At 41.1% G+C, this 14,334-nt stretch overlaps 1 protein-coding gene across 1 annotated transcript in view; it reads left to right on the forward strand.

Annotated features, from left to right (window-relative positions):
- Positions 1 to 14,044, forward strand: part of lbr (lamin B receptor) — a 56,219-nt gene extending 42,175 nt beyond the window's left edge. The window contains exons 9-14 of the mRNA XM_078542827.1: positions 296 to 399; positions 2,045 to 2,170; positions 3,047 to 3,215; positions 3,362 to 3,442; positions 3,951 to 4,073; positions 9,933 to 14,044. Of these exons, the coding sequence (XP_078398953.1) occupies positions 296 to 399; positions 2,045 to 2,170; positions 3,047 to 3,215; positions 3,362 to 3,442; positions 3,951 to 4,073; positions 9,933 to 10,093 (764 nt within the window). The 3' untranslated portion in view covers positions 10,094 to 14,044. The remainder of the gene's footprint in view (positions 1 to 295; positions 400 to 2,044; positions 2,171 to 3,046; positions 3,216 to 3,361; positions 3,443 to 3,950; positions 4,074 to 9,932) is intronic.
- Positions 14,045 to 14,334: the final 290 nt, after the last annotated feature.

A 14,334-nucleotide genomic window follows, 5' to 3' on the forward strand; every position in this document is an offset into this window, starting at 1 on the left:
CTTCCTCCCTTCCTTGCCACCTGAATGTTGAATGGTACTGCAGTTTTTGCTCAAAACTGCAACACTGGGTAAGATTCTAAGGTATGTTTAGTGCTTTGCTCTTATTCTGTATCAGTGTGCACAATTCCATTACCCCCAGAATTAAATACACACTGATTCACACACACAAGTTTTCAGAAACAAATTTATGCCTGCAAGAGGTGGAAAGTTCCATTTTAATGCAATGAACACTTCAGATCTAGTTACTATATAAAGCACAAATTGTAATTTCTTTAATGTCTACATTGGTTTGCAGGTAGTTTTGTTTATGATTTCTTTATTGGGCGTGAACTGAATCCTCGTATCAGAAACTTTGATCTTAAGTACTTCTGTGAGCTGCGTCCAGGCTTGTTGGGCTGGGTGAGTTTGAAACATCTACTGACAAAAATTATAAACGAAAGGGTAGGATTTTTGCATACTGAATAACATTTGCAGATCTTTTTGATTCTCTGATTCTTTCCAAGTTCCCTTCCACTACAATACATCCCCCTGTCCTATTGCCCTGCTTCCCATAACATTCCCAAAGCTGAAAGGAAGTGTGTATTTACACGTGTTGGGCAGGCCTGATCTTGATCAAAGTGTGTCCATGTGCTAATTGGCAAGACTGGATGGTCTTATGCTGCCGGTGACAGCTTAGACTGGAATTTCAGCTGCTACTGTGGATAGGGTTCATGTGCTGCCCTGCAAGCTATTGTCCACTCCAGTTATTTCCAGCTCTCAGAATATGCACAAGTTTCATATTCAGCATTCGTAAAAGTTTATCTAAATTTCCTTTTTTAAATTTCAACCCCAAATATTAGAGAATGTCTGTCTTTTTCTGAACAAAAAAGGAAATTGTTACCTTCTCTCTTTGTTTTTGGTGCAACAATGCACTTGCCAGCCTGTGAGGGTTAATCATTTGTTATGCACCTATAATCTATCCAATATAGAGGTGAGACAAAATACTCAATATTGCAGCTTTGTTTGAATGAGGTGAAGAGACAGCTCTCAAGATGCAACTTTGCTTGATCAGGTTGCAAAAAGCTGAATGTTCCTGAACTATTGCAGATTTGTAAAGTGGTTATGAAATCCTTTGCTTGTTATATCACTTTCCACACCCCATAGGTTGGTCCAAGGGTCACAGCTGGTCGCCTATGTTCGGCCACTAGGAGAAATGATCAGCCTTGAATCTAATGTATTTCCTCAAAGGAGTGTTTGATCTGTTCTTCAAGTGGAAGAGAAACTGAACTGAACCAACCATATAAATACTGTACTTGCAAGAGCAGATCAGAGGTCGCAAATTTTGCGGCAAGTAACTCACCTCCCGATTCCCCAAAGCCTGTCCACTATCTACAAGGCACAAGTCAGGAGTGTGATGGAATACGCTCCACTTGCCTGGATGAGTGTAGCTTCAACAACATTCGAAGCTTGGCACCATCTAGGACAAAGCAGCCCGCTTGATTGGCATCCCATCCACCAACTTAAACATTCACTGTCTCCACCACCAACGCACAGTGGCAGCAGTGTGTACCATCTATAGGATGCACTGCAGCAACTCATGAAGACTCGTTCGGCAGCACCTTCCAAACTCATAACCCCTACTACCTAGAAGGACAAGGGCAGTAGATGCCTAGGAACATCACCAAATTCCCCTCCAAGTCACACACTATGCTGACGTGGAAATTTATCACTGTTCCTTCACTTTCGCTGTGTCAAAATCATGGAACGTCCTTCCTAGCAGCACTGACCTACACCGCATGGACTGCAGGAGCTCAAGGTGGCTCACCACCACCTTCTCAAGGACAATTAGAGATGGGTAACAAATGCTGGCCAAATCAGTGACTCCCACTTCTGTGAAAGAATATAAAGTTTACTTCGCAATCCTGTAAAGTTTTAAAACTCCTCTGTGACTCTTCTCAAAAGGTAGGTTTGTTTGACTGTCAGATGCCTGCATAACTACTTTGTGAGGATGTGAGATGGCTGTTTTCGAAGTATTTTCCACCGTCTTTTTTTATAAATATTGCAGGTTGTCATTAACTTGGGCTTGTTGTTTGCCGAGATGGAATCCCAGGGCCGTGATGTGCCCTCGTTGGCAATGGTACTGGTGAACAGTTTCCAGCTTCTGTATGTGATGGATGCACTGTGGAACGAGGTATTTCCAACTCGCATTAATCCTATTAACTCTTCAAATTACTGATTTTCCGCTGCCTCTTTTGAAGGGTGGCAGTCAGCAACAAAACCCTCAGTGTCTCTGGGCTTGGGAGTGCAAAGACAGCTAGAGTCCTACTTCCTGGTCATTGTTCCAATCATCTTAGCTGGAAGTTTGCATGTGTGGAAATTGGGCTAGGACAGAATTGGGCTCAGTCATGAAGCATTTCCATTGCTGATGTTCACTGTTGGGGCTCATACGTGAATATTGGTTGTAGGGCCAAGGTACCAGAGACTGACTGGGAGCTCTGGGTCTTGGTCCAACAAGAAGTCAATTCAGAAGAAAATGGGAACAGTTTGATAGAGAAATAGCTTAGTGCAGAGGGTGAAGAAATAATGCACATAGGGGTCATGGGAGGTGTTCTTCCGACAGCTCAGCTGGATAAGTTTTTATACCATACAAATTGAACGTTCTCGATTTCATCCCCTGGGTGTTGTTGTTAGCTGGTCTCAGCTGCGAGAGGAGAGGGACAGCTATTTACCTCAATGCCCTGGGTTAGGGAGGGATAAATCGTCCAGTATACCCCCTCCTGATAGCTATCGCTTGACTCCTGCTACATGCATTTGTGTGAACGTAGCTCGGATGTGATGCTTTTCTCTGGTCAGGTAGTCTGCTAGCACTTGCTGTAAGTTCAAAGTGTGAGGCCTGGTATCTCTACAACTTTCTTGGCAAGGAGCAACAGCTGAAATGAAGAATGTAGGTGATAAATGATGAATATTGATAATTTCTTAACTTGCTTCTCTCCAGATTGCAGGTTTGCATCATCTTCAGAGCAGAATTTCCTGTTCTCACTTTTTTGTTCTTGATATTTGAATACAGGAAGCGATTCTGACCACCATGGATATTGTGCATGATGGACTTGGATACATGCTGATATTTGGAGACCTGGTCTGGGTACCGTTCACATACAGCCTACAGGCTTTCTACCTGGTTAATCACACAAGTGAACTGAGCTGGCCAGTAGCTCTGGCGATCATTGCTCTCAACAGTAAGAGCATTTAGAGAACTTTTCCATCAGTACTTTTCTCTTTCTAGTGACTATATGCAAAATGCAGTGCTACATTACAACAGTGTAATCAGTCTTGTTCCAACTGTCAGACTTTACATGATTCATAATGTTTGTTTATGTTGTAGCTGTTGGTTACATCATATTCCGGGGGGCCAACTCGCAAAAGAACGCTTTCAGAAGAAATCCTCATGACCCCAAACTGGCACGTAAGTACCAAGACTTACATAAGAATAAGTGTCTGTGTGTGTTTGTCTATAAACTGGGCAGATTGTTCCTTCGATATAGGTTTTAGTAAATGAAAGGATTCGTTATTTGTGATGATAATATTGTACTGTCATCTAACAGTTTTACAAACTCTGTACCAAATATGCAACGTAACTAAAGTACTATTCAGAGCATTTCTGTGAGAGATTTCCCATGGGAAGTCCTGTACAAAACAGTTTACAACTTTTATGAATTTCCTGCTTAAAAACCTCCTAATTTCCATAGTGACAGAAATACTCTGAAAGTAGACTACAATCAGCTTCAGCAGTTAGTTACATAACCACTTATGAGGCACTTTCAACATTGAAAACGTGCCACCCCAGCACATGCAGCAGGTAATTTCTAGGACTTCTGCTGTTAGCACTGTTCTCCAAGCAGCCATTACCCCTGCCTATCACCAAGCATCAACAAATGGATCAAGTTACAAATGATATATCTTCCTTTCTGCAGATTTAAAAACTATTCCCACAGCAACAGGGAAGAGTTTGATTGTTTCTGGATGGTGGGGATTTGTCCGTCACCCAAACTACCTGGGTGACCTCATCATGGCTTTGGCTTGGTCTCTGCCCTGTGGTAAGTAGGAAATTGTCCTATCAAGGTGTTTGTTCAATTGTGTTCATCAACCAAAGGGAGAGGTTGATTAACCAAGTGGCTTTTCTCTTCCTAAAATTGCTCAGTCCCTGGTTGGGAATGGAATTGAAGGTTTGAGGATTAGTTAAAGAGAATTTTAGACACTTCATGAGATATGTTGGTTCTTCAGATGTAGTACCAACTTGTGAAAAATAATGAGGTTGATCTTCTTTTAATTCATTCACCGGGATGTGAGCTTTGCTAGCTGGTCCAGCATTTATTGCCCATCCCTGGTTGCCCTTGAGAAGGTGGTGGTGAGCTGCTGCCTTAAACCACTGCAGTCCATGTGGCGTAGGTACACCCACAGTGCTGTTAGGAAGGGAGTTCCAGGATTTTGACCCAGCGACAGCGGAGGAACAGCGATGTATTTCCGAGTCAGGATGGTGAGTAACTCGAAGGGGACCTTCCAGGTGGTGGTCTTTCCATCTACCTGGTGCCCTTGGTCGTGGGTTTGGAAGGTGCTGTCTAAGGAGCCTTGGTGAGTTCCTGCAGTGCATCTTGTAGGAAGGATGTACTGTTTGTCAGTGGTAGAGGAAGCGAATGTTTATGGATGTGGTGCCAATTAAGCAGGCTGCTTTATCCTGGACAGTGTCGAGCTTCTTGAGTGTTGTGGGAGCTGCACTCATCCAGGCAAGTGGGGAGTATTCCATCATACTCCTGACTTGTGCCTTGTAGATGGTGGACAGATTTTGAGGAGTCAGGAGGTGATCGTGGGGGATTCCGTGATGGTAATGCCATTGAACGTCAAGGGGCGATGGTTAGATTCTCTCTTGTTGGAGATGGTCATGACGGTTGATGGAGCTTTATTCATCTAGCTTTTGAAAAGGAGATCAGAGAAAAACATTGGAGGATCTTTGTCCAGAAGATTATACAGTACAAGAGAATCCTGGTTCCAGAGGGACAGTGCAAAATTCAGTCTCACTGTCAACTGATGCACTGTGGACAACTGGAGAATGGGAAGAGAAGTAATGCAAAGGGGATTACATGAGGTCACCATTTATACTTAGATGGGTGCAGGTGACAACACACAGGCCCCTTTATGCTCCATGAAAGGTTTGTACAGTGCAGAGTTAGCTGCGGCAATCAGGCTGTTCAGCCTTAACAGGTCTTCAAAAGGAAAATTATGCATGATTCCATTTATTTTCAGTAATTATATCTTGTTGCTTTATCTCTGGGCCCTTGTGAGTAGATGATCTATAACTGTCGCTGGGTCAAAATCCTGGAATCCCCTCCCAAACAGCACTGTGGGTGTACCTACACTATATGGACTGCAGCAGTTCAAGAAGGTGGCTCACCACCACCACCAAGGGCACTTGAGGTTGGGCAATAAAAGTCCTGGCCTAGCCAGTGACGCCCACATCCCGTGAAAGAATTTTTTAAAAAGTCCCAGCATAATTCAACCTGACAGTTAGGAAAATGGAGAACCGACTGATTGTGGCTGCCGTACTGAGTTTTGCTGATGTCTAAATCCTCAGACAAACTGTTTGGCAGAAGCTGTATTTTTTGGGTTGGGAGGGGGGCCTTTATGCTTGAGGTTCTACATTCTACCTGCGAACTGGGTACGATCTTTGCAGGTGTTGATTATTCACCTAAAGTCATACAGGCATTTTAATTGTTAATTGTTCTGGGTGATTTCAGTGCACACAATAAAACCATGCCAAAACTCTCAAATCCAGAAATTTGGACTTTTTTTATGCGGAGTATGACTGACATCTAAATCACAGCGTACTATTATAACGTTACTCGTTATTTATCAAGTGTGATGTGGGGGGTCTTATGTGCTGCTTGCTTCTACATAGGAACATAGTTAAGAGCAGGATTAGGTCACTTGGCCCTTCAAGCCTGCTCCACCATTCATTAAAATCATGGCTGAAACCTCATACCTACCAATGACGACCCTTCACCTCCTTGTTTATCAAGAATCTATCTACCTCTGCCTTGAAAACATTCAAAGACTCTGCTTCCACTGCCTTTTGGGGAAGGGATTTCCAAAGACTCACTACCTACTGCGGGAAAAAATTTATTTTCATTTCTGTCTTAAATGGGCAGCCTCTATTTTTAAACAGTGACCCCTAGTTCTAGATTCTCCCACAAAAGGAAACATCATCTCCACAACCACCCTGTCAAGATCCCTCAGGATCTTATTTATATCAATCAAGTTGCCTCTTACTCTTCTAAACTCCAGCAGATACAAGCCTAGCCGGTCCAACCTTTCTTCAAAGACAACCCAACCCGCCCATTCCTGGTATTAGTTTAGTAAACCTTCTCTGAACTGCTTCTCATGCATTTACATCCTTCCTTAAATGAGACCAATACTGTACACAGTGCTCCAGATGTGGTCTCACCAGTCCCCTGTACAACTGAAGCATAACCTCCCTACATTTATATTCAATTCCCCTCTCAATAAACGATAACATTCTATTAGCTTTCCTAATTACTTGCTGTACCTGCATATTAGCCTTTTGTGATTCATGCACTAAAGCACCCAAATCCCTCTGCATCTCAGAGCTCTGCAATCTCTCATTTAGATAATATTTTTATTCTTCCTGCCAAAATGGACAATTTCACATTTTCTCACTTTATACTCCATTTGCCAGATCTTTGCCCACTCGCTTAACCTATCTATGTTCCATTGTAGCCTCCTTATGTCCTCTTCACAACTTACTTTCCTAACTATCTTTGTATCATCAGCAAATTTAGCAACCATACCATTCTGTCCCATCATCCAAGTCATGAATGTAAATTGAAAAAAGTTGAGGCCTCAGCACTGATCCCTATGGCACATTACTCATTACGTGCCGCCAACCAGAAAAAGACCCATTTATGGCTACCCTCTGTTTCCTGTTAGGTAGCCAACCTTCTATCCATGCCAGTATGTTACCCCCTACACCATGAGTTTTTAATTTTCCGCAATAACCTTTGATATGGTACTTTATCAAATGCCTTTTGGAAACCTAAGTATAGTACATCCTCCGGTTCCCCTTTATCCACAGTACATGTTACTTCAAAGAACTCCAATAAATTGGTTAAACATGATTTCCCTTTCACAAAGCCATGTTGACTCTGCCTGATTGCCTTGAATTTTTCCAAGTTCCCTGCTATAACATTTTTAATGATAGCTTCCAACATTTTCCCTATTAAGCTAACTGGCCTGTAGTTTCCTGCTTTCTGTCTCCCTCCCTTTTTGAATGAAGGAGTTACATTTGCTATTTTCCAATCTAGAACCTTCCCTGAATCCAGGGAATTTTGGAAAATTAAAACTAACGCATCAACGATCTCCCTAGCCACTCCTTTTTTCCAGTCAATATGCAGATTAAAATCCCCCATGATTATCATCATACCTTTCTGACAAGCTTCCATTATCTCTACCTTTATACTCTCCTACCGAGTAGTTATAATTAGGGTTACAGTTACAGTTACACCACTCCCACAAGTGACTTCTTGCCTCGATGATTTCTGAGCTCACCCCACTCCGCTTCTACACCCTGCTTTCCTGAACTTAGGTCATCCTTCTCTAATGTACTAATACCATCATTAATTAGCAGAGCCATCATTCCACCTTTTCCTTGCTTCTTGTCCTCCCTAAATGTCATGTACTCTTCAATGTTCAGGACCCAATCTATGTCATCCTGCAGCCATGTCTCTGTAATGGCTATTGGATTGTACTTATTTATTTCAATTTGTGCTATCAGTTCATCTGTTTTGTTTTGAATACTACGTGCATTCGGATACAGAGCTTTTAGTTTCGTCCTTTTCATTATTTTTGTAACCTCTAGCATTGACTGCTGTGTTACTCTTAGATTTGTATTCTCTATCCCTTCCTGTCACGTTCTGTTTATCATTTCCCATATTAATACCTTTCTTGCCTTGTCTCTAGTCTGTTTTACCACAGCTTCCCTAATTTCATCCATTACCCCCACTAATTAGCTGCATCCCTCTCTACTTGCCTAGTTATGCAGCTCGCTAGAACATCAGTCCCAGCATGGTTCAGGTGTAGTCTGTCCCAATGGTACAGATCCCACTTTCCGCAATACTTGTGCCAGTGCCCCACGAACCATAATCCACTTAGACCTTAAGATGAAGGAGCAGAAGTAGGCCATTTGGCTCATGGAGTCTGCTCTGCCATTCAGTGAGACCATGGCTGATCTGATGATCCTTAACTCCACTTTCCTGCCTTTTCCCCATAACCCTTGGTTCCCTTACTGACTAAAAATCTATCTCAGCCTTGAATATACGTAACGGCCTAGCCTCTACAGCCCCCAGTGGTAAAGAATTCCACAGATGCACTACTCTCTGAGAAAAGAAATTCCTCCTCATCTCTATCTTAAATGGGTGAACCCTTACTCTGAGATTATACCATCTGGTCCTAGACTCTCCCACATGGTTAAACAACCTCTCAGCATCTACCCTGACAAACCCCTTAAGAATCTTATATATTTCAATAAGGTCGCCTCTCATCTAAACTCCAATGAGTACAGGCCCAACTTAATCACTCCTCATTAAAAAAAAAACCCTCCATATCTGGGATCAACCTAGTGAGTGGGAGGGCGAGGATCCAGTTGTTGTGGTCCACGTAGGTCCCAACAGCGTAGGTAGAAAAAGAGAGGCATTTATTTCATCTTGCATTCACCAGGACACTCACAAGAATACCAGTATAAGGGATTCTTACAGTTCCACACTCTAAGATTGGTCTTATCAGCAACCTTGTAAATAGGGCCTGAACCATTTGCTCGCCAAGCATGCTTGATGCTAAAATACGGCGCATCAAAGGCATCCTGCAGGATAATGGCTACCCTGATCAGATCATTTCATGCTGTATATCACGCAAACTCATGAATGGGCCTAATGCATCACTTTCGGCCCTGAAGAGTGCCCAGTCTACCTCAGATTACCCTTGATGGGCAAGGTATCTCAAAACTTTGAGCAACAGGTGAAGCTAGCTGTTTCACGCTGCAGCTAATGCAGTGGCAACAGGAGTGGTATTCGCCACTAACGGGATGCTGCCATCAAGCCAAAAAAAACATCCTGCCTATTACACAAATGAGTAATTTGGTATATGAATTTCAGTGCCAATGTGATGCTAGATATGTAGGCTGTACGTCCCAAAGACTGGCAGATCGTATCAAACAGCATGTCCCAGCTGCTGTTCACAACGGGCAGAGAACAGACCATATCCAACCAGCCCGTGCTTGCAAATCTCAAAAAAGTGTCCAACATTAGATGTGATTCCGTGACTGAGGGTTATTTAGCAAATGTTGTCCAATGTGCTAGCTGACAACCAATTTAAGATTGTCAGTTGGGCTCGCAGTGTAAAAGCGAGGGAAGAAATAAATACAATAACTATCACTAGAGACAAAGTACTAGGGAAACTAATGGGGCTGAAGGCCAATAAAGCTTCCCGGACCTAATGGGTTGCATCCTAGGATATTAAAGGAAGCAGCTACAGAGATAGTGGATGCACTGGTAGTAATCTTCCAAGAATCTTTAGATTCTGGAAAAATCCCAGAAGATTGGAAAACTGCCAATGTAACGCCCTCATTCAAAAAGTGAGGGAGACAAAAAAAACAGGTAACTATAGGCCAGTTAGCTTATCATCTGTCATTGTTTTAATATATTGGGCTGAGAATATTTTTCTAGCCATCTGTATTGTCACATGGTTAGTACAAACTGAGCAGCAATGTTGGAGGCTCTGTACAGTAGGACATTCATGCAGAAGCAGGAAATCTGAAGCTGCAACAGATCTGAACCATGTAAATCTCTTTGTTTAAAAAAAAGCCTTGCCATTTCTTGCTCTTTCCACAGGGTTCAATCACATCATTCCGTATTTCTATGTAATTTACTTCACTTGTCTGCTCATTCATCGTGAGGCCAGGGACGAGTATCGGTGCAGAAAGAAGTACGGTGTAGCTTGGAACAAGTACTGCCAACAAGTCCGCTACCGAATCTTCCCCTACATCTACTGAGCAAGTCTATTCCACCCATTGGATCACAAAGCCTCTGCACATTATTGTCACTTGTGTTTTGAAGAAAACACAAGATGAAGGTTGATATATTAGAACAATAATCATGGGGCTTGCTTTTTCCTTAAAAATTATATATTTCTTTTCTTCCTTCCCTGGCCCTGCCCTTTTTAAAAAAAGAAAACCTCATTTTATTCACAGTTTGAAATTAGCCACATACTTGTAGCAGAACAAATGAGGTAATCTTCCTGTGGGCAGAAAGACCGGGCAGATCCTTTTAAAACAGCTTTACCCATATGTTTCAAATTGGCAATAATCATTCCCTGGAGCGCAGTTTTTTGCTTTTAAAAAAATAATGGGACAGGAGAGCTTGAGGGACAACATATTTTGTGTCGGTGTTACTGTTTGACTCCTGCAAAGACTGAGTTATAAACATGGTTAATCATTTAGTGATTTAAATATTAGTCACTTCACAGAAGGATTCACTTATCTCAGGTATTCTTGAAATTGGAGCAGATTGTATTGTAAAGCTTGTGTTTATCATGACCTATGCTTTTAAGATGGTCATAAAATAATTGATTGATGTTCCTCATGGCAGTTTACAATAACTCTTGCGTTCAAGTATCAGCTGTTTTAAAGAAAAAGAAATCTTCATTATTTTCTCTATTTTTTTTGTTTCTCCATCTATATTAACCAAAGGCAGGTCCTGGTATGATGCCTGTTATACTCTCATCTCTTCCTCCACACTGTCATGATTGTGGGCTAGTTGGCAAAACATTTCACATTTTCCCCTCACCCTTTTAAAAAAAAACTATAATGGTAATTAATCCCTATAATTGCCTTTTCTCATCTTTTTATAATTTGTTTTGGATACTTTGACCAGCTGGTAATTTTAGTTTGAAGATCAGGATTGGGAACTATGATCTAACTGGCTGTAACTTGAAAATATTCCCTTTCTTCCCAACCCATTTTTCATCATCCTCCTCTGTCTGCCCACTCATCTATCTTGAATCATGATATTCAGATTAGTTGATTGTGTGCAGTCCAAGTTCATCCCAAAGGGTTTCTTGCTAGAACAAATCTAAAAACCCCCTTGCTGCATCACTGGATTCTTTCTTCTCTGTCATATCTTTCCTCCCCTTTTAATATAGTTAAATCAGACCCCAACTAGTATTATATAATTGTGAGGTCTGCCTGGTATTACCTGTAAAGTTAAAGCTCTTTAGCGTAAACTTTATTTTAAAGAATTACTTCTGGATTGGAACTTTTTGTAGGGTTTACATTCTGGGTATTATAATATTTTCTTTTGCTGAACTTTTCATGATACAATTGAAGCTGTTATGGTGTTTGGCTGTACTGTGTGTGTGATGCCTTGAGAGCAGGGATCCAAATAAACTTAGCCACCTCTAGATTTCTTTGAATGCCTCGCTGTTGACTTGTTGCATTCTGGCTGTTCTCCAGAATTCTTTGGGACCCATCTGGTTTGGGTTGTGTTGCTATTTTGCAAGAGTGATGTAAGGCTTGCGATTTATCCTCAACATGGACTTACTCACTGCAGTGAAGTCTTTTTTTAATGAAGATAAATTGTGCTCATGAATATTGTAAATATTTTAAGTAAAGTTTTGTGCCATTAATGAGCCAGTGGTTTCTTAATCTCAGTGTTAGCTTTTTCAGTGCTGGAAGTCCTAGAATAGGCTAATTCTTCAACATCATCAAAAACATTCTTAAATTTTATTTTCTACCCTGCTTCAGTGTTCCTTTTCCAAGAGCGAGTGGGTCCAGCCACAGGGTTGATCCTGCTGCTTCTGCCTTTGCTTTAGGAAATTGTACAGTGCCCCATGTTCTGACAATCTGTGGCACAACAACATGGATCAACCACTCAACCTTCATTTCATTGGAGTGAAGTTTTCTTGAATCCTCTTTTTATCTTGCATTTCTTTAGGACAGAACGGACTGATGTCTGGAAGATGGTGTCTGATTGAAAAGCTATTTAACTTGCCTGCTTCATTGCAGTGGGGATGGGGGGCGTTGTGTCTAGTGATGACAAACATAACTCTGTTAACTGTACTTAATAAACATTTTTCAGAAAAGGGGCCCCCACCTCTTGATTTCCCTGACTATACTGAGATCAGCATTGTTTTGTGCAGATTTCTAGTTCTGAAAAGGGTCTCACAGTTTTCACACAAATTATTTTAAAATCTGGGCTTTTCTACCTGGACTATTGTCCACCAGCTGCAAACCTACTGATTTTTGGGATAACGTAATGAATGAATAGGATGGCAGTAATTCAGAAAGTGGTAAGACCCTCTGAAACGGTAACTTGCTTGGAGTGCAGGCAGTTATTTTGTAGTAATCTAGACTTTACCTGTGAACCAGTAATATAAAACCTATTGCTGCCTGTTGTAACCTGTCCTTGTTTGGACCCTGCTCTCTGGTTGCAATTTTCCACTGGGGCAAGCCTTAAAATGATGCAGATACCAGTGGGGCATCTGAAGGGCTCTTCCAGCAATTAGCAGTAAATAGTCACATCAGTATTAGACCCCATTGAGTGGACCATGTATTTATTAAATGTTTTTTGTGTTCATCATAAATTGGTGCATAAATGAATAAAAGCTGCCGTCAATAAATGTGGGATCTGTCACTGATCTTAACCTACATAGTCTGTTACCTCACCAGACCACCAGCAAGACTACTCCTGTGTATAGACTGTACATGTTCTCAGATTTTATTTTTTGATATAAACAATTGTTATCCTGAAAATCAGACTTTCAATTTTAATACAGGACATTTTGATGTATTCTTGATTATAAATGTAGCTTTATTGATATAAAAATATTTTTATATGTTAAGAATTGCAGTATTTTAAGTGGATTTGTGTCCTTGGCGTAATCCATTTATGGTGTAACATTCACTTTACTGCACTGCCAATATGTCCTTAATGTTATAGTGACATTGTCTTTCAAAAAATCTATACAATTTAATTTTACATAGGTCTATATGAGCTAATAAGGAGTGTGGTGTGCAGAAAATAGTTAAAAATCAGAGTCCTCCCAGTCCCTTTCAGAGCTGATCTCATCACTGCTTCCTTGAGCCTTCTGTATCAAGTGACATTGCAGTATTAAGATGGTTGAGACAGACCTCTGCTCTCTGTTGATTACTGTGAAACCATTAAACCTCTACCTATAATCCTGGAAGAATTCCAGTGACTATCCTGAGTCACCTGCCAGTTGCACAACCCAGGTTGCAGTAGTAGCACACCTGATCCTAGCCCTTGCATATATCACTAATATATTAGTGACAAATCAATTTGTGTGCAATTCATTAAGGCCTTGTAGACATGAAGTTAAAATGGAAGTATGTATTGACTGACTTTAACTAGGAGAGGTGGCTTTAAATGCTGATGGGACTGCAGCCTTTTGTGATTTTGGTAATAATCAGGAGGTCACGGCTTGACCTGTGCATTTGTATTGAAAGAAACTTGTAGCCCAGGTAGCAAGTTATTCCATATTGTGCAGAATGTATACAGATTGCACCTAGACACTCCCTATCAGATTTTCATCCAGTAGGACCCTTTCACCAACGTGAAAAAACCATGCCTGTTCATGACACATTGTAGTTACAATGAGTAGTCCCAGCTTGTGATGGAAAGTCCAGTTGAAATCCTGTTAATTTTAACTCAAAACACACTGTAGCTGAGCCTTTTGGAATAAAATTGCAGTGCCTAGTAGTTGCCTGTGTTTGAGACTTGAGGCAATGATTGTAAATACTATCTCTGTTTTGATGGGAGAATTGTTGGGTGGGTATGAGGGATTTTTTTTCTTGTGCTTGTTTTTATTGCAACTGCTTGTATAGCAATACCCAGGATTTTATCTCGAGTGAAAAAATGCATTGTACAAACACAAAGTGAAATTACTTTTTTATATTTTTGGGCTGAAATAAAGATTTACAATAAGGGTGTGTTGTCCCTACTTTCTGCTCAAAAGCTAAGTTCTGGTTTTAATGATATGTACCAAGCTATTGTGGGGATTTGATGGCGTTGTTGGACTAATGTTTCAGAGACCCAGGTTTGAATCCTGCCATGGCAGATGGTGGAATTTGAATTCAATAAAAATCTGGAATTAAAAGTCTAATGATGACCATGGAACTATTGTCGATTAGTGAACCAGATTGGGTTTTTGCAACAATGTCCTTTAGGGAAGGAAATCTGCTGTCCTTACCAGGTCTGCAACAGGTGACTCCAGACC

The sequence above is a fragment of the Cetorhinus maximus genome, chromosome 5, assembly GCF_964194155.1.
Source record: "Cetorhinus maximus chromosome 5, sCetMax3.hap1.1, whole genome shotgun sequence".
NCBI classification, from domain to species: domain Eukaryota; kingdom Metazoa; phylum Chordata; class Chondrichthyes; order Lamniformes; family Cetorhinidae; genus Cetorhinus; species Cetorhinus maximus.